Below are 26,384 nucleotides of genomic sequence, written 5' to 3'. Positions count from 1 at the left end.
TTGCCCCTGAAAATAGGTCAGGATGGCCGAAAAATGTACTTTAAAAATGAGATTTTCTTTTTGTTTCATTGGAACAGTAAAGTACCATTACAAAGAAATGAGTACACCTTTGTAGTTAAACCGGGTTTGGAGTTTTTCATGTTTTACATACAGACTTTCTCATTTAAACCATGGTGACTTAAAAGTTTAGCAGCAAGACACTTGTTTCCTTTGTTCCATCAAACATTTCTTTCAGCCATCTGTGTTTATCAGAGCGATATGTGACTAATTTTTTATTGAATCACCAGAAAGTACACAAATACAAGATTAAATATTTTATTTATTTATCAAAGATACATAATTACACATTGATACAATGAATAAGGTGTCTATAAAAATTACACATGGTGTAAGAAAAACATTATAACATACAAATAAGTGTTTTAAGATAATCTGACATACTTTAAAAGCATAAGAATAAAAGTTTTTTTTTTTTAAAAAATCATGTTCTTTGATGATCACATTACATGTATCACATTTTTTAAAGCATAACGTAGGGTGTTCACAAAAACAGTTTTATGATTACTTTTTCCACAGTGCTTGTATGCCTCTTGCAAAACTATGTACTTATCACCATATGACATAATAACTCACGATTATGCAAGACCAGCCATGAAATGTCCGTCGCTTCATTACAATCATTTGTCCCCGCTGCTGCCCTCAGACCCAGTCTGTGGGGTAAAATTGCTTTTTTGGTGGTTCATAAAAAATATCTCAAAAAGCGATGTTAGTGAGGGGACCAGAAACACTGGGTTGCAGAGCAGTTGGTAAGGACTTGTATATTTCTGGAGAGTCTGCAAAAGCTGTCTTGCTCATGCTCCTGATTGGATATGTGGAGCCCGGCTCTGATATCTCACTGGTGGCAGCTAAAGGTAGGCATGCCTTGGAGGCGGAGTTGGTCTCGGGCGCAATCTTTCAAACGAGCCTCACGGCATTTCAGGCAACCTCAGGCCGGAAACAACATCCGGTCACTCGCGGTCAAAATCCACGCAGAGCTGGTGTTTCGCAGGGATCAGGTTAACACATCTGGGTCTAAAAATATAAAGAAAAACAAAAAGAGTTTTAAAACACGCAAACTAGCAAAATATCAAAGGAGCATAACATAACAATAACAAGATGATATGAGATACCCGATGAGGCCATGATAGGTGATGTAGACATGTAATGTATAAACTTTTACGGGAGTTAAAAGTGGAGCTTATATATATTTTAAAGTGTATTGTACGTGGGATAGGCTCCAGCGCACCGCGCGAGCCTGAGAAAAGGATAAGTGGAGGCGAATGGATGGATGGATGGTGTATTGTACCTGTTACAAACCATTGTGATATTTATTTATTTTTTTAAATGAAAGGATTGACAGAATGGTAAAAAGGAAAATGCAAAAATGTAGTTAGAGAGGAAGATTAACACTTACCGAATGATATGCGGATAAGGAAAGAGACGCAAGTTGCTGTTGAAATCGGCCGCTCCCTATGCGAACTCGCAAGCAGTCTGAGCGGCGCCAGTTGTTGATACGTCTGAAGTCAGATCTCTTCTGGGGTTCGAAGATAGTCTTAACATCAGCGGGAGATCGTAAAATCAGAGCTGGAGCGGATTGGCTAACCGGGGTGCGAAGGGAGCGGTGCAAGGGTTATGTGATTGGCAGCGGGGCGCAGTGAGGCGGAGTTGGTCTAAGGGGGGAATTTTCAAACGAGGTAAGCAGCGCATTCGGGACCAGAGCGGGGAGCGAACAAGCAGGAAAAAATTGTGCTCTGGAAGCTGTTGCGGGTCGGTGCGATTAAGAGCGAGGTAGAACTTAGACTCTGCGTAGAATTTTAGGTCAAGGTCAAGGTCAGATTTATTTATATAGCACATTTCCAACAGCCGATGCTGCACAAAGTGCTTAACAATAACAATAAAATTAAAAACTACAGTGTAATACAATAATAACAATAGAAACAATAGAATAGAAGAATTGAAACAATACTAACTAATTCAGATAAATCCAAAATGCTTGGGTCATAATGTGTTAAAAGCCAGAGCGTAAAAGTGTGTCTTTAGTAAAGATTTAAATTGCTCAAGAGTTTGAGCAGATCTAATATTAAAGGGGAGACTATTCCAAAGTCTGGGACCTGCCACAGAGAAGGATCTATCACCACGAGATTTGAGGTTAGAGGTAGCTAGCAAGAGGCAAGTTTTTGAAGAAAAAAGAGTAAGGAGCTTTCCCAATGTTTTTGGATTATAGCGCTTTTTTTTGGGGAATAGAGGGGTAGCTAACAAGTTATTCTAGGGGTTTTGGAGAAATCGCGGAGAAATTTTTAAAAGGAGTTTTGGCTTTGTTTGGCTGAGCATGAAGGGAGCCGCGGGGCGCTGAATTTGAGAAAAAAGACTAAGGATTTTTTCAGGATTTTCCCTGTTATCGAATATAAGGTTTTGGGAATAGAGGGGGTACCCTAACAAGTTATTGTAGGGTTTTGGAGAAATAGCGGAGGGTTTTTTAAGGAGTTTTCCCTGCTTATGTATCTAAGGAGGGTTAGGGGATCGCGAATTTTTTCTGAGTATGAGTTTTATTCTAAATCTACAAATGCATATAAATCTAAATAAAGTTTTCCCCCAAGGCATGCAGCATGTGTTTGTGGCCATACTGAACGTTACAAAAGCACAAGTTTAACTAAACAATTTTAATATGGTTTAATACATTTTTAAACACATGAGCACGGAGCCCGAGAGAGCACGGTCCGGAGACACGGGCGCGCCCCCGCGCGCCCAGACACACAGCCTCGGGCGCGCGCGCGCGCGCACACACACACACTGACCCGCCACCAGATGGCGTTTTTTGAGCATAAAAAAAAAATAAAAATAAAAATTTAATTGCTTAAAGAAATAAAAGAATGCTATTTTGATATATAAGAAACTTTCTAAATAATCAATTATATTTTTATGAATATCATATTTTTATGAATATCATATTTTTATGAATATCATATTTTTATTATTTAATTACTTCCTACTTCCGGAGCTCATGAATAATTTAATTAGGGGATAATTTAATTAGGGGTCATAAATCAATTAAGGGGGTCATAAATCACTGCGTTTGACGAAAGGGGTATAATATCACTCTCTTTTGACACCTAACTCTTTCTCAGTCAATTAGCATCAATATTATAGAGCCTAATTACTGTGTAGCTGTGCTTGCTTTCTTTTAGGTGTGACTGATGGTACTACTGTCAGTAAAATTATTGTCCTTGCGTGTCCTAAGGTTTCTGTTGTGGCAGAGATCAGAGGGAGCACTGTTGATGAAGCCACAAGAAGAATGATGGCCTTCATTATGGACAATGCTCTTTCCAGGCAATATAACTTCGTTGGGTGCCATGGAAAGCGGGAATTTCGAGGGCTTAAAGTTTTTGAAGTGCTATATGGTAAGTTCATTAGTTGTAAGATATTTTGTTGATGTTTGAATAACGGATGCTCACTACAGCTGCAGTCATTCAGAATCAACTTTTCTCTCCACCATTGTGAGCGGCTAGCTTCGCAATAACAGAAGTTTGACTTGATTGACGCGGGAATGTTCCCAGTTAGCCTAGCAGTCAGCAAGGAGGCTTCAGCGGTGCATTATGGGATCTGTAGTTTGTATATTATTAGCGCCTCATATCGCCGGGCCATGCATAACAATAATAGTACATCTATATAAAATGATCTTGCGGGCCGGATATAAATGTATGCCGGGCCGGATGTGGCCCGCAGGCCTTGACTTTGACACGTGGTTTAGATAGACTGTACAAATTGTGGAGATGAAACCATCAGCTCATGTTGTTCTGGAGGTTGGTGGCTGCTGGCAGGAATGACCACGTTTCTTTCTGGCTTGTAGCATACTTGAAGAAGTCTCTCACTAAACAGTTTTTTGGTTGCTCACAGAATGTGAATAAGCTCCAGGAACTCCAGAGCCAGCCTCTATTTTTTCCAGTGTAATTAGTAACACACTGATTTATCTGATGGCCCTATTTTTGATTTACATGAAAATTATTGGCGCCCGCCTGGCACACACCTCAAGAAGTGGAATCTGTTTTCTCCTTGGTAGATGTAGCCCTTGTTACATTTTACTATTTTGTTTTGTGTTCATTATGAGGTGCTGTACCATGCAAAAAACTGGTTAACCACTTGCCTGTTCTAAGCTCTGTGCCAATCACTGAGACAGCCCACAACACCAGTTATCATTGTAACTATGTAGACATCTTTTAAACATTTGTCTTAAATGTTTTAAGGTAAAATATTTCACATTAATTTAATTTTTGAGTGCCTACTTGGTAAATCATTTTGTAAATAGCTTTTCTGTTTCCATGAATACTCATGGTCTTCAAAGAGTTCAATGTAGGAGGTCAAACAACTTGAACAGCACAACCTCCAAAACAACTTCAGTACTATCGCAAATCTGATTTTGTTTGTGAAAATGCACTAATTTCTTTTTTTTTTTTATTTCTTTCAGGACCAATGGATTGGTGAATGAGTGAGAAGCTGTGGTTTGCTGCATTTGTTTTTCCTTTAAACTGTATAACATTTATTTGTTATTGTTTTGTGTATACTGTGGACATTTTTGTCAACATGTTCTCCACACAAAAAATGTATTATATAAAAAAGCATACTGTTTTAAAATTTCATAGTAATCAGTATTAATAAAAAAGATAAACTGGCTTTGTTGTACAGGTGATTTAAATTATAGCTTACTTACATTATCCAAAATTCCATCTGGGCAAACACACTTGGGGCCACCATGGAAACTGAGGACAAAAGTAGCTGGGTGCCAGGTGGGTAACCCAAGTGGGCCCCAACCATCAGACCCGCTTCTACCCATCTGGGCCCCATACTCATTTGTTGGCTGGGCCTGATTTGGGGCCCATCCGGGTCCCATCAATAATCCATCTGGGCAAACACATTTGGGGCCACCATGGAAACTGAGGACAAAATTAGCTGGGTCCTAGGTGGGTACCCCAAGTGGGCCCCAAATATCAGATCTGCTTCTACCCATCTGGGCCCCACATATTTTTTTCAACTGGGCCTGATTTGGGGCTTATCTGGGACCCAGCATAAACCCATCTAGGAAAACACATTTGGGGCCACCATGGAAACTGAGGACAAAATTAGCTGGACCCCAGTTGGGTTTCCCAAGTGGGCCCCAAATATTAGCCCTGCTGCTCCCTATTTGGGCCCCACATATGTGTGTTGACTGGGCTTCGGCTAAGTTACGTGACGTTAGTGATATCGCCACTTAACGCGGCTCTTTGGTCGGTTAGTTAGTTTAGGTTTGTGCCGAAGCTGGGTCTGTTTGTCAGTGTGAAGCCAAACGTACTTTAACGTTTTAGGAAACACCGAGCAGACGGCTCATACTTGCCAACATTCAAAGGGCTGTTGGGGGGGGGGGCAAATATATTTTACAGTGTTTATTTATTCGACAAAATACGTTAAATGTCACCGTTATTATTGGCTGGCCGGAAACAGCGGGGGTGTCCAAATTCAGAGGCTGCTTCCACCTGAGGACCCGCCTTCGCGGTCTAAAGAAAGCCGCGTAGTACGTCACGAGCTCCCTCGGTGGAGTGAAACTGCGTCTGCTCCTTGCTGTCTAAAATATAACCGGGCGCTGGCGTCAATTCTCCACCGTCTCACACTTTGTTTAATCAGTTTTCTGTTTGACGTTTATTCAGCTTTGTGAAAACCCCAGAGGACCCCTCCCGAGGGATTAATAAAGTTACATTTAATCGAATCGAATAACTTTAATCTCAGCCAAAACGATTTACTCACGAACAAGTAAAACACTGGAAAAGCCAAACAAGAACATTTTGAAGTTATCGAAGTGACTTATATATCCTGTTTAACCCGAGTAGCGAAAGACCGCGGGGGGTTGAAGACGATGTGCCGGGAGTCCGGTGTTCTCGCCGTCTCAGATATTTGAAGTTTACACAGCTACATTCTCGCCTGAAAATAGTTTAAAAGTTTATTTTGTGACCCAGAAAGAGAAATAAGAGTAATATTAAAACTACAAGCTGCCGCCATTGTTGGAAACTGGAATTGGCTGGGCCGCGCTATGAATTCTGCCATATGTTTTTTCAATTTTGTTGTCCGGGTTGAAATTCGGGAGAAATTCGGGAGAATGGTGGCTCCGGGAGGTTTTCAGGAGGGGCTCTGAAATGCGGGATTCTCCCGGAAAAGTCGGGAGGGTTGGCATGTATGAGACGGTTCACCAAATATGTGGCCCGCGAACTGTGGTGAGGACACAGACTCAACCATGCAGTGCTGAAGTTTGTCCTTAAAAGAGCTCTCACCCTGTTTAAACCACTAATGAGAGAGACAGTAGATGGAGAAGTCCTCGGACAACTTTGATAATGCTTTGATTTATCCACAGTACATTTAGTTCAAATATTGTTTTCATCACAGAGGGATTGTGCTGGTTTCAGTGGGGAAAGTATGCAGCTCATTTAAATGTTCAAAGAGCTGTGAAAAGTTGTCCGTTCATAAAGTGTGTCAGTATTTTATAAGGATGCCATGTTTCTGTATCATCTCTCTCCTGTCAGAGCCTCTTCCAAACATCAGCCTGTTTAATGCTCTCATATCTTCAACATCTCAAGTAAATTATACTGCACAGTTTTCTGTCCAATAAAAGAATATTTACTGCATGAGTCTGTTTTCCATTTTATCTGAAACATTCAAGGAGATCTTTTACTGTATTTTGGTGATATTGCCCTTAAATATGACTAAAGCTTTCATACAGTGGTGATCACGGACATAACTCTGACATCAGTCTGACTGAACTCTGAAAATCACTGAGTGTTATTTCACAGAACCATAATTAGATTAACTCAAACTGAAACACGCGGTGTTAAACAGTAGTATAATTATCATTAACTGTCAAAGTAAGTGCGTATTTTGCTTGTTTCCGTTTCCATCAAAAATCGAATTAATTAATAATTGTTTGATTTGTGTTGATGAAGGCCTGCCTCCTTCTCCTCACAGTCACTTTTTACGAGACCATGAGTGTGTTTCATTTTTTGTTCTGTCAGTCTTGGATGTGACTCCTGAAAAGAGATTCACCATGATTCTGGTTCTCCTTTCACAGTCAGTACTGCTGGTTTCTCTCTCAGACTGACTGAAGATGAGTGATCTGGAGTCTCCAGGATCCAGCCGTCTGTCTGTGACCGACACAAAGTAAGATACTGTCTCTAATGTACACGAAGGAAATAGAGAACATAGGTGAAATCAGTATGTAGAAACAATTACAAGTTTAAAAGGACAAGTAAGATTGAGTGGGAGAGGACTGGTTTAACAGGAAGAAGAGAAAATTCCACAGTATCCGTGCAAAAAGTTTCACTTTGAAATCTTTAAAAGAATGTGGACAAACAGGTGGACTTGGTGTCAGTGGAGTTTACTCCTGGAAGTTTGAGATTATGATGATTATTACTTCAAAAACACCTGTACAGACGTTTATCAGTCATTCCATACCAGCGCAGTGCCCAGTAACACTTTGAGGTGACTGGAGCTTTATATATAAAATGAATGCAGTCCGATCAGTTTATGAGAATAGTCAAAGTGACTTTGGTAATATTAGTTGCCAATTTTTAGTTGGTATTGGTTTGTAAGATTAGTTTAAAATGAAGACTTCATTTTAACTGAATTTTGTTACGTCTCAAGAATTTGGACTTTTAGCCTTAAGGACAAACCTAAGGAGGAGGTTGGACTTTAGAGTTGAGCCCAGAGATGTACGGCTGAGTGAGGGGCTACTTTTTGTCATCAAACTAAAAAGAAATAAAATGTAGGCTTAGAAGACACGGTTGGTTGTTTGGTTCAGCATCTCTGAATATCTTCAGAGCTGTAGAGGCTTCAGAATGTAGAAGTTTGGATGGAAACTCCAAATACTTGAAGCCCACAAGATGCATCTTTAAAAAGTCAAAAAGAAGCGAAGAATTGCTGTCGCTAAAACCAAAATAACATTTATAACAACAACAAAAGTGTATGATTTGGTAATATGATTGGAATGGAACAAATGGATTCTGAAAATCAGAGATTGAGTTTCCAAGTGAATAATGCAGCTGAAAAACTTTCCTGTTATATGAAGACTTTTAACCTGTAGTTCAGTATTGATCTGCCACAGTCAGCGAACAAAACTGCCAAAAAGGAAAAAGACATTAAGATCCTCAAAAGCTTGGCATAATATAGTCATACATTTTCACCTGAATACATCTGCCCTGTGCAAATCCGTTTCAAAGGCCTTTGCAGCTAATAATGGTCAATATATTAATTTAAAGAACACAGAAAAACAGCTGGTTCTTTTTCAGGGTTTCATAGCTTTTTTGTGTAGAATGCCAAGCTTTAATATTATAGAGATTTGCAAGTATCTACAAAGCATGATATGATGTGAAGTTCAACATCTGGGACATGTGTCCCGCTATGCATTGCAGAAAATGACTCAATCTCTTAGTACAGCAAACAAACAATGCAGGAGGGCGGGAAAATAATGGTCTCCTCTGCCGTGGCATCAGAAGTTGAGAATTGACGGGACAAAGTGTTGGGTTTCTCGTTTTGGGTTGCCGGGTCTATAGATCATAACACAGTTGAACCAAGCAAAGGAGAGGGCCCACCTGGTTTGTCTTGAGTGGCTGCTGTGAGATATGCAAGATGCTTGTGGTCAGTCAAACGATGAACAATGAGCAGGTGTTCTGCTCCCTCCCGCCAGCTAGCAGTTCCACTTCTCCCACGTCATAGTTTTGCTCAGTTCGAGAAAGACAGCAGAAGGGAAAAAGCTGCATTTTCCCTTCCTTGTTCTGGAACAAGATGAACTCCATCAACGATAAATTGTTGGGTGGTCACACACAGCTGACTGCAGCTTTCCAGTCTTATAAACAGTACATTTGTACAATGACTGAAACCAGCCCACTGGCTGTGACGTCAGTTCCTTGATCATGAATATGCAAATTGTCATGACCATTGATCAACAATCATTGATCAAAGACCATTGATCGTGGAATAATCTTCCACACTGCACCTAACGTGACAAACTGAAAGCAGTCATTGGGTGGGAAACCTTGAGGAGAACACTTTTGACCTTAGAGAAGAGCTCTGCATAGAAAAGGATCAGGTTTGAACTTAGTTTGTGCAGCTGTACCTTTAACTAAGGCAAGTTCCTGCATCAACTCGTCCTGTTGTCTTTTTGAACTGTGCTTCACTATTCACTACAGATGAATGCACTGTAAACACCTGCGTGTGAGTCACTTTGGTCACTTTGACAGTTGCACTGGTAATAATAATTTTCCCTTTGTGTCCTCAGAGAGAACAGTGATGTTGGTGTGGAGGAGGAGGAGCAGTTGTCCTGCTGTGCTTTGGGTCAAGATGTCTCAGAGGATTCAGTCGCTACCAGTTGTGGCGTCTCTGTCCAAAGTAAGAGTCGGTATCCGTGTGCTGATGAACACATTTTTGAAAACTTGACTTCTTGTTTTGTAGGTGCATGAAAAAGATTTCATTCGATTTTTTATGGTATAGGTTTTTTTCCTGTTTTACTTTGAATGTTGTTTCCTTTCATGTCTCACGTTAGTTTTACTTCCTGTCTTAATTATTTTTCACCTGGTTTGCTAAAGTTCAGCTGTCATGTTCCCCACCTGCTCACAATATCAGGCAATCCTCAATATATACTACTCAAAACAATCAGAGGAACACACTGAAAGCATAATGGCTCTCGCGCGGAGAAAAACATGCTGGAGATCAATACTGATGCAAACTGGGTGATGTGTTAGAAACGAAAGGATTCAATTGTTTGTTGGAAATAAATGATCAAAATACTGGATACTGGCTGAATCCAAATACAAACAGAAAATCAGAGTGAAAAACGCTGCAGCAGGCTTTTCCATTTGGCTCTGATTTCATAGCAGCAGCTCAAAATGAAATAGTTTGTATGGCTGCGTGTGCTGCTGGGCCAAAAGTTTAGCTGGTCATTTGTAGATTTTTAGATGAAATAAAAAACAAAAAAAACACTCAACAAAAGATCATCTAAAGAAGAGCAGAGTTCATGTACACACTTTATTAAGCAGCTACTGTACAACAAGAACAGAATCATGTAAATGGCCAAACAACAGCAACAGTAATCCCAGGGTGTAGCACAGCAGGCAAAGAGACGCAGTAGCACAGAGAGAGTAAAGGATCACATGGAGAACAAATGGAGCGCGCTCACGAGCCCTCTCTTCGTACAGAGCCAGAAACGTCTGACCCACAGAGCTCACTAAGACGACAATAACTCGTTTTTCCCACACAGATTACATATAACATCACACTGAATGAAATTACATGTAGCAGATTACATGAACTATATAAGATGAGGATTCGCGTATTAAGCATATTCAGAACTATTTCCTTCCATTATTTTCTTGGGTTAACAGTTTTTGTTGCTTTTCTGCTATCGCTTAAATTTTATTCATATAGCACCAAGTCACAACAGCCACCTTAAGGCACTTTATAGTGTTAGGTAAAGCCTCAGTAATAAAGCCTCAGACAACTCCCTACGAGCAACGACTTGGAGACATTAAGAAAGAAGAACTCTCTCTTTGTACAGTCGAAAACTGAGACGGAACCAGGTTCAGTGACGGGCCGCCATCCACCACGACTGGTTGGAATGAGGGGAGGAGGGCAGGATAAAACCTGCAGGCTGAGAGCAAAGTGCTCCATCTATCTGATATGATACTGTGAGGCCTCTCAGATAAGATGGGGCTGTTTTATTATGGCCCTTTTTATGTGAGAAGCATTTTGAATTCAGCTCTGGATTTAACAAGAAGCCAATGATGTGAAGCCAGTATGAGGGGGATTTTCCCTCCTCTTAAAATGTCTCATTAGGAACATTTTTAACAGTTGCTTCTTGTCTCTGCTGTGACAAAAAAAGGTTCTGATTATGAATCAAAATGTTTTAAATAAGTCACACACTGGTTATAACTTAATGCCGAAAATGTCATGTTACATGATTTACTATTTTCTGAAGCTTATTTACAATTTACAATGCTTAACACCATTCCCATCCCTCCCGTCAAAAGATAAAAGTCTGTTTTTCATGCAGTTTCACACACTAAAGACATTTCATTCTTTTTGGTTTCTTGTTGTCAATCAGCAGATGCGAGTCTGGAAGAGGTTTTAGAAGAATATAAGACCAGTCTGAGGAGGAGGTTTGAAAGTGTGACTGAAGAAACTGATAATACAGGAAGTGGAACCCTCCCGAACAGGATCTACACTGAGCTCTACATCACAGAGGGACAGAATGAAGACGTTCATAACCAACATGAGGTGATGCAGCTGGAGGCAGCTTCCAAGATGGAGGCTCTTGATGACATTACAGTCAGGTGTCACGACACCTTTAAAGCCTTACCTGACCAACAGAGACCCATCAGAGTGGTTCTGACCAACAGCGTCGCTGATCAGAGACGAGCAGTACAGTCTTCTGGAGCTGCTCCATGTTTTCCATTCCAACATTACAGAAGGTCACAGCAGAGAAGCTGGCTGTCTGTAAACTTTTGTTCATCTTTGACGGCCTGGATGAAAGCAGACTTGGATCATTGGATTTCACCAACGGGAAGCTGCTGTCTGATGTCACAGAGAAGTCATCAGTCAGCCAGCTGCTGACAAACCTCATCCAGGGGAATCTGCTTCCCTCGGCTCTCGTCTGGATAACTCCCCGACCTGCAGCAGCCAATCAGATCCCTCCTAGACGTGTTGACAGGGTAACAGAAGTACGAGGCTTCACTGATGCCCAGAAGGAGGAGTACTTCAGGAGGAGATTCAGTGATGAAGAGCTGTCCAGAATCATCTCCCACATGAAGACATCCAGGAGCCTCCACATCATGTGTAGAATCCCAGTCTTCTGCTGGATCACTGCTACAGTTCTGGAGCACATGTTGACTACAGAGCAGAGAGGAGAGCTGCCCAAGACCCTGACTGACATGTACTCACACTTCTTGTTGGTTCAGATGAAGAAGGGGAACAAACATGTGGGGGGACATGAAACAAGTGAGATGGCTGAAAGGAAATTTCTTCTGAATCTGGGGAGGCTGGCATTTAAACATCTGGAAAAAGGAAACACCTTCTTCTACCAAGAAGACCTAGATCAGTGTGGTCTGGATGCTACAGAGGCCTTGTTGCACACAGAAGTTTATACGGAGCTCTTTAAACAGTGTTTGTTAATCTTGAAGGTGGCTTTTATTTGTGATTCAGGTCTCAATGTCTCTTTGTGTATACTTATATGCAGAAGTAACACAAAAGAAGAAGTGGGAGCTGGCCTGACACCAGTAACTGACTTCCAGTGAAAGCTTTGGCTAATAATATTTTTTAGCGAACATTTTTCTTGTAAAACAAAGGGGGGCCTAGCAAAAAAGGTTTGGGAACCACTGCTCTACAAGGTTGGCGAAATAAAAAAAAATGTATTAACATTTTTTTATTTGGACTAAAAAAAATGTTCGAAGTGGGCTAGGTGCTAATTTTCAGATGTCAGGTCTACATCTAGAATCAAAATGAGCACATACATAAACAACCAAAGTGAAGCATTAAGACAAAACATAGCAACGTCAAACAGCGTCCACACATTTTGCCACAAATACATGCAAAACAACTAAATTGGGCCACAAAAGTGATGCAAATTGACCAAACTAAGACACAAATCAGACAAAAACAGATGCAGGATGATCACAAACAGACACGTCGGCTACAAACTGATGCAAAATGACTAAAATCACACGTGTAACACTTTCTACATATTTGACAACAGAAGAAAAACACAAACAAACTTGGAATGCATTTTTAATTTGGATTTTTTTTATTTCATGCCGAATTAGATATTTTAAAAATCAAGCCAAAGTCTCCTCCCTGTTTGTACTGTAAGGTCAAAGCCCTACTGTACTACAGAGAACCCCAACAATCAAATGATCCCCCTCTGAGCAAGCACGAGGCGACTGTGGGGAAGAAAAACTCCCTTTAACAGGAAGAAACTTCCAACGGAACCGGGCTCAGAAGGGACGGCCATCCGCTGCGACCGGTTGGGGGGATGGAAATCAAAAGGAGACGAGATGGCGTGAACTACAGTTCTAAAATTTGGATTTGAGGGCTGATCCCAAAATTTTATGGTGATGTTTTTAAAAAAAGGATTTGGTGCTAAAAGTCTGCTTCAAGATTTTAAAAGAAGCAGGGCAGTGGGAAAAGCCAAAATGGTCATTTTAATGATCTCTGGCTTTAGTGAACCACCTGAAGGGTTTTAGCAATGTTTTTCCCACCGCAGAAAAAAACCTGGATATTTTGGACGTCTTTGGGGGACCCGGGATGACTCCGAGAGTGATTTTTAGATGTCTAATCAGAGCCTCATCAAAAGATGAATCATTTGCCATCGAAGCCTTTAAGACATTGTCTGGGGAGCCAAACTCCTTGATGAGGCGTTTGGCTATTTTCTTGATGAACTTTGTCTTGTCATTTGTCAGACTTGTGGCAGACGCTGTGCTGCTGAGTTCAGGCTGCATTAGATTGCTCAGACGATTGATGACCGTGTCTATTTCTTTTGTAGTAGTTGCGATCCGAGCAGCAAACTTTTGGGTCTCAGGTTTAGATTTATGGATGACTCTCATGATAAGGAGCAACGCAAGGTCATTGGAAATTTTCTCAACATCAGAAGATGAACCTGACACAGAATCCATCTCTGATATTTTGGAGAAATCTTTGAGAGAGTGTTTCAGGCTCAAGGCTCCAGATGATTTTTCTGGAGAAATGCTCCCAGGTTTTGGCATTCGAGGTGGTTTTTCAGATGCCACAGAGCATTTTTCTGGAGAAATGCTCCCAGTTTTTGGCGTTCGAGGTGGTTTTTCAGATGCCACAGAGCATCTACCTGGAGAAATGCTCCCAGTTTTTGGCATTTGAGGTGGTTTTTCAGATGCCACAGAGCATCTACCTGGAGAAATGCTCCCAGTTTTTGGCGTTCGAGGTGGTTTTTCAGATGCCACAGAGCATTTTTCTGGAGAAATGCTCCCAGGTTTTGGTGTTGGAAGTGATGCATCAGATTCTTTTCCTCTGCCATCTGAAGCAGGGCTTTTCTCCTGTGTTGTGGTCTGTGTTCTTTTAATAAAGTTGTGGATGTCTTCCAGGGCCCCAGAAATCTTGTCCATTTGAACAATTTGATCTTTCTCTTCATTCTCCACCCAGAGTAAAAGCTTCTGCAAAAACCTTTCTACTGTGTCATCTATGAGGACATAGAGGACTTCAGCAGAAATGGGACGCTTTGAGCCCTCTACTGATTGTGGCGTCCTGGAGATGACCGTGTCTGAGAGGGACCTACCCATTAGAGGTATGGGGATTTGATAGCCTCGATCCACCGTAAGTAGATCAAACAGGTTTGCCACTAAGTCCTCCGTAAAATTCCTGATATGCCCACTATTTTTAAAGTCCCCCAAGGTCTTATCGATGAGGAAGAGTTCTTCTTTCTTTGTTAATTTGTCAAATAACTGATTAACGTCTGATCTAATGACGTTAAAGTCGACTGAAGAAGAACGTTTAATTGCGGTTCCCAGGCTTGCTGTATGTCGAGAAGGGGAGCGATGAGCCTCTGTACTCTGGGGAGCAGCCGTTTCAGGTACTGACCCTGGGAGAATGAAAACTATACTTTCATTGGAGGGCGCAGTTTCCTTCTTGGGGTGGCTGCAAATGTTTTGTAGACAAACAAAATGTTTCCTGTTTGCCTTTATTCTTTTTTTCAGCTCTGTTTTCATTTTTTCAAATTGTTTTTTTGCAAACATGGAAAAGTTGTGTTTGCGTGCTTTGAGCCTGGCGTGTGAGGTGGATGGCACACATTTGGAGAAGAAGTGTCTCACCTTGTGGATAATTAAGCCTGCATTAAAGGCAGGTTTGGGTAAGTTACATTTCTCACAGAGCTCTTCACTGCTTGAATCCATGTTAGCAAGTATCTCACCTACGATGTCAGCTGCAACCATTTCTACTGGGGTTGGAGCCTGGATACTTTGTGTTTCTGCAGTGGGTTTTATTTTGCTTTGTGCTGTTACAGCTGATTCTTCTGGGACCTCATCTTTATCTTTTCCTGTCATCTCTCCATCTGAGCTCCTTGTTGACAGAATAACAGAAATCTCTGCGATTGCTGATTGCACTGATATTTTTGAACCAGTACGTTCTGTACTGGAATGAGACCCATTTGTCCCACACTGGCAGCGCAGCTTACATGCTGCATACCTTTTCAGGCATGAGGCAGCGCAACAAACCATGCGGTGTAGTTTCTTAATACTACTAAATTTGCCGCTAACATAAACGGCAGGGTCTACTGGGAAATCAGGGCTTGCTTCAATCAGTGCAATGGTTGAGCTGACCTTTTCTGAGATCTCTTCCTCAACCATCAGCGTCAGCTTGTCAGCGCTCTTATCTTGCTGTTTTGAGACATTAAGAGCGCCGGCGATGGCAGCTGAGATCGAGTCTCCGAGGGACACCCTTATTTTCCCCTCATCCATAAGCTCTTCCCTTATCATGGGTTCCTGAATAACAGGAAGGGCAATCTCCAGGATGCTGGCAGAGGCGATCTGAATGATTTCAGAAATCATATCAGCGAGCACGGCATGGACGCTGGAGTCGCATTTTCCATTTTCTATAATGCTCCACTGAACTTCAGAGAGCCTTTCAAAGCACCTGTTGATTGGCGGGATAATCTGGTCTGGTGTGACCACCATTGAATTTTTGTTTTTGTTGCGTGTTGCCATTGTTGTGTCCCAAATTAGATTTTCTGTACCGGAATCAGAGCTGCTTGTCCCACACTGGAACGGCAGCTTACATGCTGCATACCTTTTCAGGCATGAGGCAGCGCAAGAAACCATGCGGTCTAGTTTTTTAATATTACTAAGTTTGCCGCTAAAATAAACCGCAGGGTCTTGCAGGAAATCAGGGCTTGCTTCAATCAGTGCAATGGTTAAGCTGACCTTTTCTGAGATCTCTTCCTCAACCATCAGCGTCAGCTTGTCAGCGCTCTTATCTTGCTGTTTTGAGACATTAAGAGCGCCGGCGATGGCAGCTGAGATCGAGTCTCCGAGGGACACCCTTATTTTCCCCTCATCCATAAGCTCTTCCCTTATCATGGGTTCCTGAATAACAGGAAGGGCTATTTCCAGGATGCTGGCAGAGGCGATCTGAATGATTTCAGAAATCATTTCAGCGAGCACGGCATGGACGCTGGAGTCGCATTTTCCATTTTCTATAATGCTCCACTGAACTTCAGAGAGCCTTTCAAGGCACCTGTTGATTGGCGGGATAATCTGGTCTGGTGTGACCACGATTGAATTTTCATTTAATGTTTCCATTGTTGTGTCACAAATTTGATTTTCTTCGTCTGAGCCTGTGAGAATTTTCTTGTATTACAGAGCGCCGACTGCTGAACGTTTTGCAAACAGATGAGCATCAGTTCTGATTTTTCTGTCTGAGAGCCGTTATTTATAGGCTCGGTTGTCTGTGACGTTACTGACAGGTCACAGCAAGCGCGAACGCCTTTGATCTGCCAGTGACGTCACAAGAAACGCACGCGGAGAGGCGGCGTTCCTTGCCCGCGCTCACAGATTTGAATGACGCTTTGGAGTTGACGGCACGCCGCAATGCATTGTGGGAGCCCGGCACCATTTTCGGGGTCTACGAATCAAAACAAACACGCTCTGTTGGAACGACGATGACAAGATGCTTAAAAGCAGTTCGTGACCCACCAGGATTCATTGGAATCATAGGTTGGAGGACGTTTTGGGGGGAAATGGCCGACGGTCGAAGCGGAGAAGAAATAAACTCTTAAAAGTTAGTTCTGGGTTTTTAATCTCACTTCATATATACACCAGGACACATGTTAGCATAATGAAAGAATTGTAGAATTAGGTGGAGTCAACAACAGCAGCATAGTGCAGTCATATCACAAATGTTAGCATAATGAAAAAGTCTTACAAAGTCAAATTTAGCTAACCTTCGGCTAAGTTACGTGACGTTAGTGATATCGCCACTTAACGCGGCTCTTTGGTCGGTTAGTTAGTTTAGGTTTGTGCCGAAGCTGGGTCTGTTTGTCAGTGTGAAGCCAAACGTACTTTAACGTTTTAGGAAACACCGAGCAGACGGCTCATACTTGCCAACATTCAAAGGGCTGTTGGGGGGGGGCAAATATATTTTACAGTGTTTATTTATTCGACAAAATACGTTAAATGTCACCGTTATTATTGGCTGGCCGGAAACAGCGGGGGTGTCCAAATTCAGAGGCTGCTTCCACCTGAGGACCCGCCTTCGCGGTCTAAAGAAAGCCGCGTAGTACGTCACGAGCTCCCTCGGTGGAGTGAAACTGCGTCTGCTCCTTGCTGTCTAAAATATAACCGGGCGCTGGCGTCAATTCTCCACCGTCTCACACTTTGTTTAATCAGTTTTCTGTTTGACGTTTATTCAGCTTTGTGAAAACCCCAGAGGACCCCTCCCGAGGGATTAATAAAGTTACATTTAATCGAATCGAGTAACTTTAATCTCAGCCAAAACGATTTACTCACGAACAAGTAAAACACTGGAAAAGCCAAACAAGAACATTTTGAAGTTATCGAAGTGACTTATATATCCTGTTTAACCCGAGTAGCGAAAGACCGCGGGGGGTTGAAAACGATGTGCCGGGAGTCCGGTGTTCTCGCCGTCTCAGAGATTTGAAGTTTACACAGCTACATTCTCGCCTGAAAATAGTTTCAAAGTTTATTTTGTGACCCAGAAAGAGAAATAAGAGTAATATTAAAACTACAAGCTGCCGCCATTGTTGGAAACTGGAATTGGCTGGGCCGCGCTATGAATTCTGCCATATGTTTTTTCAATTTTGTTGTCCGGGTTGAAATTCGGGAGAAATTCGGGAGAATGGTGGCTCCGGGAGGTTTTCAGGAGGGGCTCTGAAATGCGGGATTCTCCCGGAAAAGTCGGGAGGGTTGGCATGTATGAGACGGTTCACCAAATATGTGGCCCGCGAACTGTGGTGAGGACACAGACTCAACCATGCAGTGCTGAAGTTTGTCCGTAAAAGAGCTCTCACCCTGTTTAAACCACTAATGAGAGAGACAGTAGATGGAGAAGTCCTCCTCCTGTTTCTCTGCTGTTTTTGTCAGGCTTATATCAAACAACCTGAGTTGTCACCTTTGTTATAAAGACCAATGTTCTGCAGGATCCTGTGTCCTGTTTTAGTTGTGCTGCTTTAGTTGCTAACTGCCATGGTTGATTTCCTTCTGCAAGTGTCCAGAGTCAGAATTGAGAAGGTGAGACGTGACAGAGGCTCTCCACCCCTGATGAGACACCAGGACAGTGTGTGAGGAAGAGGAGGAGAAAAAGGAGCCAGCATCAACTGAGAGATATAGAGGAGAACAGGGGGACAACAGACAGCTCTCTGTAGTCTGTAAAAATAAGGGAACCACGGACAACTTTGATAATGCTTTGATTTATCCACAGTACATTTAGTTCAAATATTGTTTTCATCACAGAGGGATTGTGCTGGTTTCAGTGGGGAAAGTATGCAGCTCATTTAAATGTTCAAAGAGCTGTGAAAAGTTGTCCGTTCATAAAGTGTGTCAGTATTTTATAAGGATGCCATGTTTCTGTATCATCTCTCTCCTGTCAGAGCCTCTTCCAAACATCAGCCTGTTTAATGCTCTCATATCTTCAACATCTCAAGTAAATTATACTGCACAGTTTTCTCTCCAATAAAAGAATATTTACTGCATGAGTCTATTTTCCATTTTATCTGAAACATTCAAGGAGATCTTTTACTGTATTTTGGTGATATTGCCCTTAAATGTGACTAAAGCTTTCATACAGTGGTGATCACGGACATAACTCTGACATCAGTCTGACTGAACTCTGAAAATCACTGAGTGTTATTTCACAGAACCATAATTAGATTAACTCAAACTGAAACACGCGGTGTTAAACAGTAGTATAATTATCATTAACTGTCAAAGTGCGTGCGCATTTTGCTTGTTTCCGTTTCCATCAAAAATCGAATTATCAACTAATTATCTTATCTCCCACCGCCCCCGAATGCACCAAATTTCGCTTGTGAGGCTGTTGCCACGGTAACTGTCATCAGCTAATGTGGCTTTTGGCTAAACGACAAGTTTTATTTGTACCGAAAAATGGCGTCAAGGAACATCGACCCTTTGTCAGCGGAGGAGCCTTCAGAAGGCGGAGAAGAGGAGAGAGGAGCGTGGAGCTGGGAGTCTCAGGTAAACCGAAACGGTTAGCTCGGTGGCTAACGTTAGCGTGATGCGTTCACTTGCATGTGAGGTTTGTGCAAAGTTAGAATCCTGCATCCTGTCTCTTGGTCTGAAGCGCTTCACGAGAACAAAGTTATTTTAGAGCGTCTGATCCCGACAGTCTGACTGAGATGGAGCAGGCATATTTATTCTGTAACTTCCAGTAATTCTGTAACAGTTATTATAAAGTTCAGGTAATAGTAAAGCACTATTACAATTCCTAGAGTCTAAGTACAGTGCAATACTGAGGTCGCTACTTTTATCTTTGATGTATTGACGTTTTATCGAGCTTAAGATTTCATTTACAAAACATAAGAAGAGCTCATAGAAACATGGGCAGATTAGTGAACGGCCTCAAGGCGCCACTGGATCAACCAAATGAACGTTTCAAAATTAGGATTCACCAGCGTGAGCGTCATAATAAAGGATCTGTAAATCATTTTTAAAAATCTGTGCTGTCAGTGTGGACTGTTATACGCAGATTAATGTTGTAAGATGAGTCTGAAAACTATTTGTAAAAGTGACACTGATGGGCAGAGTTGCATGTGTATTGCAAAACCAGGTAAAATGGCTTATCTTGCACTAGCCTGCCTTTATTTCATGTTTGACATTGATGCCTCTAAGCTGGTTAGGAAAGTTTCCCTTAAAAATCATCTGGGGACATAAGAAAGACCTTCACGGGACAGTAAGACCCAGAAACCCCAACCTAAAAGGCTTTTAGGTGGTAGGGCAGCCACGGGTCATTGAGTGAGTCAGAGGGGAGGGCCAAACATGCAAACTGGCTTTAAGCCATTCCGCCCTCATTTTAAAGTAGGGAAATGCACATCATCAACTCTATATTTTTATCCGCAGCACCAAATCTTACCTCTATTTCTCTGTCTGGGTTCTATGTGCGGTAAGATCCCACTTTCTCCTGTTCTCTCAGCTATTGCAAAACAAGCATTCATTTAAAACCAAAGCTTAGAATTTGAGCTCCAATAGCCCAAAATATATTGCTATCCGAAGCTGGTCCATAATTATACTGGGCAACCACTGCATGGATGTTCTTTGTACAGTAGATGTCAGTCTTCTGTCTTTCTCCTCAATGGTCTTCTGCTAGTTTGCTGTATAATCTGTGTCTGCAGGTCCCAGTGAAGGTGTTGCAAGCTCACAACGATGCTGTGACCACAGCTCGAGTCTGCTGCGACAATCGCTGCATCCTGAGCTGCTCCTCAGACTGCACCGCTGTCCTCTGGGTAAGCTGCTGTCATGGTCGGCAGTTTTTATGAGTTGATGTGCCTGTTTTGATTTTAGGGTTGGTTTACACTCGAGTTTCTAATGTCAGTTCAATTCAGTTTTATTTACACAGCGCCAAATCACAACAACAGTCGCCTCAAGGCACTTTATATTGTAAGATAGATCCTAGCCAACAATCATATGACCCCCTATGAGCAAGCACTTTGGTGACAGTGGGAAAGAAAAACTTCCTTTTAACAGGAAGAAACCTCCGACAGAACCAGGCTCAGGGAGGGGCGGCCATCTGCTGCAACCAGGAGATACTTTGTACTTTGAATCTCCTGTTCCACCACATCCCCAAAGTTCTGTGGAGGCTGTTGGAGTACAGTTAACTCATCGTCATGTTCAAGAAACCAGTGTGAGACGATTTGAGCTTTGTGGCTGGAAGGAGCCATCAGAAGATGGTACACTGTGGTCAAATAGGCATGGAAATAGTCAGCAACAACACTCGGGTATGCTGTGGAGTTTAAATGATGTTTAAATGTTGCTAAGTTGACACCAAAGTGTGCCAAAGTGAACGTAACTCTACACTCTTAAGCTACCAGCAGCCTGAAATCAGGACACAAGGCAGGATGGATCAATCCCACCGTCTCAATGTCCCAACTAGAAATACAGAAGATCAGACAGTTCCAGTTTTTTTTATCGTCTTATTTTGGTGAGCATGTGTAAACTGTAGCTTCAGCTTCTTGTTCTTAGCGGACAGGCGTGGCTCCCCGTGTGGTCTGCTACTTTAACCCATCTTCTTCAAGGTTGTGTGCTGAGAGATGCTCTTCTGCAAACCCTGAGAGAAAAGCCTCGTATTTGTGTTTTTGTGTGTCCACATCAGTCTGTAGAATCTCAGAATCTGTGTTTGACTGAACAGCCTCTCTGTAGATCAGTTTTCTGATGAATTCATTCCACAGAAAGTTTAGGAATAAATCATCAGAAGGTTGTTCCATATTCACTCTTCCTGGTTGACCTCTGACCTGTGTAGGATGTGGGGAGCTGTCAGCCTCTGAGGACGTTTGATGGAGTTCACAGTAAAGCCATCACTGAGTGTGCTCTGATCCCAAACAGCAACAGGTGGGTTCCACATTAGCTTTAAATTCAGCTAGGTTATGATCCTGCAGCTGAGAGCAGATGATTTCTCTTTTGAATTTTGCAAACATTATGCCCTGGAAGCCAAAATCTTTCCACCTGTATTCCTTTTGTCTTGGTCAAAGCTGAGCTGTCGGGTCTTTTCAAGTGAGGCAGAAGTGATTTGGTGTAAAAGAAAGGGTGAGATGAACTTCTGCCAACATTTACAGAAGTAGCGTTAGAAGGTGGCGGTGTACAGGCCAACATTAAAACATTTTTTCAGTTATTTGTGCAGCTGGCCTTGTAGTCGATTACTGCAATGTTTGAATATTTGGAAAAATGAGTTCCCGTGAGCTCCCCGTCACTGTCACTGGAACTGTAAGCTCCACCAGCTGGTGAAGAGTCGCTGTTACCAAGACTGTAAAGTCAAGTAGACTTGTAAAAGTTGACTTTCTGAGATTTGTAAAACAAACAGTAGCAATTTTTGCACCTTTATCTGATGATAAAGTTGTTCAAATAAAATAAAAACCCAGTCAACTATGGACCTGCTGGAACAGCACGCCACCAAGCAGAGCACCAGGAAAAGATTGTTGTTAGGAAAAGTTTTTCTTCATTTCTTTGAGGAAAAAACATCTTTGTGAATTAATCGATGACTTATTCATCGTCCATGGACCCGTAAGGCTTCATGTAATCTCTCACGCTGATGAAAAAAACATGAAAAAAACAGAGTTCACAAAAAACAACAATGCAGAAACGTCCATGTAGTAGCCTGAGTGCAGCTGTGAATGAAACGTTTGCTCTGTGTGTGTCAGGATGGTCACAGTGTCCTGGGATAAGAAGATGGTGGCCTGGGACCTGGAGACCGGACTCACTCTGGTAACGTCTGCCGTCACGCTCCTGGAGTTTCAAACCAGCAACCTTCCTGTGATTGGCTGCACACATTTCTCTGCGCTGGGTTCAGAGCACGTGTTTCTGCTCTTTCACACACATGGAATAAATTTGGTCTTTTTGCTTTTCTGAGCTTGACTCATTTTTATGATCTTTGTCGCAGTGGAAATCGAGGCAGCTCGGCCTGCTGACCTCCTGCAGCTCCTCGTCCGACGGCCGGCTGGTCGTTTGTGCTGTAAATCCTCAGAATGGCGTTTCCGTCTGCGACGCCGCCAGCGGACAGATGTTGCACCACGTCAGCGGTAGGACAGGTCACATGTTGCCCGGTCGGCAATAATACTCCTGTGAGCGTCAGTGAGCGTGTGTTTGCTTTGATCAGATCTTCACCGCTCCTGCATCACTCGATGTCGGTTCGACCCTCAGAGCCAGCGAGTGGCCACCGTCTCTGCAGACCGCAGCGTCAAACTGTGGGACCTGCGGGCGCAGAAAACCACCATGTCCATCGACAGGTGAAGTATTTCAGTGACCTGTAGATGCTCTGAGCTCCTCTCCCGCTGTGTGGCTTTTGTCTTCAGTGTGAGACGGTACAAAATGATTCATCCAAAACACTCTGAAGCCTCAGATATTTATCAGATTCACAAAAGTTTGATGACAATTTTCAGACCCTCAGAGCAGCCCCCTGTGCACTTGTTCTTGTTTACATTCTCGCAATCAGTAACCATGGAAACGTCGTCTCAGCCTGCTGCTTCACCAGCAACGGGCACTTCCTGTGCACGGCGTCGTGGGACAAGACGCTGAAGCTGTGGGACCTGCAGGCGGGGGGGTTCCGATCTCACGGCGGGACGCCGCTGCAGGGAGGCCACGCAGGCAGCGTGAGTGCCTGCTGCCTCGCCGCTGCTGACGGTGAGACCTCTGAGCAAGGCACATTCCTGTTCAGGTGTCCTCAGCTGACGTCCTCAGATTCTCCAGTAACATTTGTGCTGAACTACGAGCAAGAGGCGGAGTTTGATTCGATGAACACTTTCTAAATCCACGTATGGACAAAAGAGTTCTTTTAATGTGTATTTTTAACTATTTAATTATTTATGCATTAGGATGTTAGCTAATAATGAAAATGAACAAAGCTCATCGTGTCGTGTGCTGTAAGCATGTTTTCTGCCCTCATTAAGAAGCAGACCTCTAAAGGATCAGAGGTCAGGTGGTTTAGACCTCTGGTGGTTGCACAGCTTAAGATTTGTAAGAAATGTCAGCACCTTAGCGTCCGTCATGCTGTTTACTATGTTTAGAAAGCAAGCACTGCTCACTGATGAGCTGATGTGTTTTTCTGCAGGTACTGGAACATGCTCAGTTCTTCCTCATAATGTTTGCCTAATAAAATCACTTCCTGTTGTGTTTCCTCAGCGAACCTCCTGGTGTCCGCCTCCTACGACAGGACTGTTGCTCTCTGGGATTTGTCGTCTCTCTCTCAGACTCTCGTGCTGAAGGTGATTAAACTCGGCTGTGTGAAGACATCCTGATGTTTCTGGTCGTGTTCTTTTAGACACTTAACTCCTGATTTTGCTTTTTCCCCCATCAGGGCCACAGTGATTGGGTGACAGATGTGTCAGTGAGTGCTGACGGGAAGTTGGTGGCTTCTTCCTCCAAGGTTCACAAGTATTTTCCCTCACAGTCCCGGCCAGAAGTTTTTGCTCCTTGAGCTTTTCTTTCTTTCTTTTTTTGTCCTGTCTTTCTCCCCTCACCCTCACCGTGCTCACCATCTCTGAGCCTGGGTCTGCTGGAGGTTTCTTCCTGTGAAAATGTAGTTTTTCCTTCCCACTGTCACCAAAGTGCTTGTTCACAGGGGGGTTTCTCTGTTTTATTGCAGGGTCTGGATGTTACAATATCATTGGTACCCTGGATGTTTAATCTGTTTTCTGATAATGCACCAGAGAAATGTTAAAAAACATTTTATGGAAATTTGGAAAGCAAACAGTGTTTAGTCTCCTGCATCTCACCTAAGACATCCTGTAACCAGGTACAGGACAAACAGACGTAGCCAGGATGCCAAGGCTGATGGTCTCAACATCAGTACTAAGAAAAGGCAGCAAATCAACATAACGCCACACAGGTCTGACTAATAGTGATGAACAGCTGGAACGTGCTGAAGGTTTCATGTATTTTGGCAGCCCAATCAGAGCAGAGTTTGACGTCCACGCGGATATTTAGCAGAGACGGACCAAAGCGCGTCATCTGAGAACAACACAGGTCATGCAGAAACTTTCTGATGCCGGCACATTTCACAGAAAGACATCAGAGCAAGAAGTGGGTGAAGACACCAAAGGGTGTGTTTGTTTTGTATTCTGAGCTGGTCAGCTGTAAGCAGCATCATGGGCCCAGGACGGGTGGAGTCAAAGTTCCTTCCTATCTGTCACAATGAAGAAAACTAGCTGCAGGGTCACATCACCATGTGGGACTGATGGAAAGATCTCTCGTTCACCTGCATTTGGACTCCAGGACCATCTTCAAGCTGTGATTCCTTCAGTGTCAGTAATTATATAACAGAGTCACATTTGAAGCCTCGTGACTGCCGCTCATGGCTGTGAAGTTCAGTGCAATTCAACCCTCTGTCAGGATCAGAGGATGCTCTCCACTCAGTTTGTTACTTCATTTCCTGATGAAGATGAAGGTGTTTTTGGGGCACATATCATTTTTAAATATTGAAGGTTAAATTTGAAACTCTGTTAGACGACGACAACAATTTCACCGCGTCTGTCTCTGCAGGACGGGACTGTTCGGCTGTGGGACATAGAGAACATGGAAGAAATCCCAGAGGTCATGAAGAAGAGGAACGCGGAGGGAGCGGGAATTCACATCCTCAAGGTCTGAGTCGTTCATGGATCCTGTGTCCTTTTTTCTCTGATTTAAATGTTTTAGACTCCCCACAGCTGCTGGTGGTCTGTGATGACGACACTGTGTGTGTTTGCAGTGTGAAGAGTGTGGAAAGCCATTCCCAGTGTCCAGACTGCTGACCTCAGAGCTGCTCACGCAGTGCGTCTTCTGTCGCCTCAAATCGCCGACCGCATACCGACCGCAGCCGCCACTGCTTACATGACTTCCTGCGCAGGAGGAAATGTTGTACTAAGTTTTGCAAGGTCTAGTTTTTAAACCGAAAATCGAATCTGATGTTAAAATGATTCCGAGTATGAAACTCTGTAATCCTGGTTCTGATAATGCTGCTGTATAAATAAATGTGTAAGTTCTTTGAGTCTGGAGTCACACATCTGTCTGCTTCCCAGGTGTTTGGTGGCTCATATAAGCTTTACATCACCTCCACCTCCACCCACGCTGCCAAGCTCATGAATCCAGTCTGAGGTGTTTCTGGATGGACTTCATATGTTCTGCTGTGTCTGTGGGTCCTTCCCAGTCTAAAGACATGCGTGTGGTGATTTGAAGTTGCCCACCCGTGTAAGCTCTCCAGGATGTGTCCAGCTGACCCACGTAGGTGGTTACACAGCATATCAATAAAGAGAGGTCCAAGGAAGGAAGCAAATATGATTTATTGAAGTACAGAATTCATTTTGAGATATTTGTCTCTGATGGCATTGAATCCCGGCGGGATCGGGATTAGTGCAGGGACGCCGGAGTCTAGACGCCGGTGGTGGAGATGAAGATGCTTGAATGGAGGTGGGTTGCACAAAGGCATCTGCAAGTGAAATGGCAGATGTGCACTGAGATTTAAAGTACGTGTAAAGGTTGATTGGCCTGAAAGATGATTGGACCAGACCAGTGATGTCACAATCAGCTGACAGCATGGGAAAGTGGAAGTGATGTGATGCGTAGATTAGCCACCAAACATCTGGGTGTGTTGAACTCAGCTGAAGT

The 26,384-nt window shown here is 42.9% G+C and overlaps 2 protein-coding genes and 2 long non-coding RNA genes across 4 annotated transcripts; 3 read left to right on the top strand and 1 right to left on the bottom strand.

Moving 5' to 3' along the window:
• Positions 1-301: 301 nt before the first annotated feature.
• Positions 302-1,562, bottom strand: LOC309688813. The gene is made up of 2 exons (XR_014271171.1): positions 1,454-1,562; positions 302-1,071 (listed from the first exon to the last, which is right to left on the bottom strand). It is a non-coding gene; the product is annotated as an uncharacterized lncRNA (long non-coding RNA).
• A 188-nt stretch (positions 1,563-1,750) lies between these two features.
• On the top strand, positions 1,751-5,241 carry LOC309688767. The gene is made up of 3 exons (XR_014271162.1): positions 1,751-1,857; positions 2,193-3,437; positions 4,502-5,241. It is a non-coding gene; the product is annotated as an uncharacterized lncRNA (long non-coding RNA).
• Positions 5,242-6,977: 1,736 nt separating this feature from the next.
• LOC309710095 (uncharacterized protein) lies at positions 6,978-12,455 on the top strand. Its single transcript, XM_082539307.1, has 4 exons — positions 6,978-7,041; positions 7,124-7,212; positions 9,329-9,438; positions 11,150-12,455. Exons 2-4 carry the CDS (start codon positions 7,160-7,162, stop codon positions 11,656-11,658), a joined length of 672 nt encoding a protein of 223 aa, XP_082395433.1. The 5' UTR covers positions 6,978-7,041; positions 7,124-7,159; the 3' UTR covers positions 11,659-12,455.
• A 6,614-nt stretch (positions 12,456-19,069) lies between these two features.
• On the top strand, positions 19,070-25,786 carry LOC309711251 (WD repeat-containing protein 88-like). Its single transcript, XM_082541433.1, has 11 exons — positions 19,070-19,274; positions 20,429-20,539; positions 21,553-21,641; positions 22,448-22,511; positions 22,687-22,825; positions 22,903-23,032; positions 23,239-23,426; positions 23,925-24,007; positions 24,100-24,168; positions 25,284-25,382; positions 25,489-25,786. The coding sequence occupies exons 1-11, from the start codon at positions 19,185-19,187 to the stop codon at positions 25,612-25,614; spliced, it is 1,188 nt and encodes a 395-aa protein (XP_082397559.1). The 5' UTR covers positions 19,070-19,184; the 3' UTR covers positions 25,615-25,786.
• Positions 25,787-26,384: the final 598 nt, after the last annotated feature.

Source organism: Aulonocara stuartgranti, assembly GCF_965226115.1.
Source record: "Aulonocara stuartgranti genome assembly, chromosome: 1".
NCBI classification, from domain to species: domain Eukaryota; kingdom Metazoa; phylum Chordata; class Actinopteri; order Cichliformes; family Cichlidae; genus Aulonocara; species Aulonocara stuartgranti.
This window is presented reverse-complemented; position numbering and strand designations above follow the sequence as displayed.

Coding starts and splice junctions, on each gene's coding strand:
- LOC309710095 (XM_082539307.1), top strand. CDS start 7,160: ATGAGTGATCTGGAGTCTCCAGGATCCAGCCGTCTGTCTGTGACCGAC. Junction 7,213..9,328: donor CTGTCTGTGACCGACACAAA/GTAAGATACTGT, acceptor TTGTGTCCTCAG/AGAGAACAGTGATGTTGGTG. Junction 9,439..11,149: donor TTGTGGCGTCTCTGTCCAAA/GTAAGAGTCGGT, acceptor GTTGTCAATCAG/CAGATGCGAGTCTGGAAGAG.
- LOC309711251 (XM_082541433.1), top strand. CDS start 19,185: ATGGCGTCAAGGAACATCGACCCTTTGTCAGCGGAGGAGCCTTCAGAA. Junction 19,275..20,428: donor CGTGGAGCTGGGAGTCTCAG/GTAAACCGAAAC, acceptor CTGTGTCTGCAG/GTCCCAGTGAAGGTGTTGCA. Junction 25,383..25,488: donor CGGGAATTCACATCCTCAAG/GTCTGAGTCGTT, acceptor GTGTGTTTGCAG/TGTGAAGAGTGTGGAAAGCC.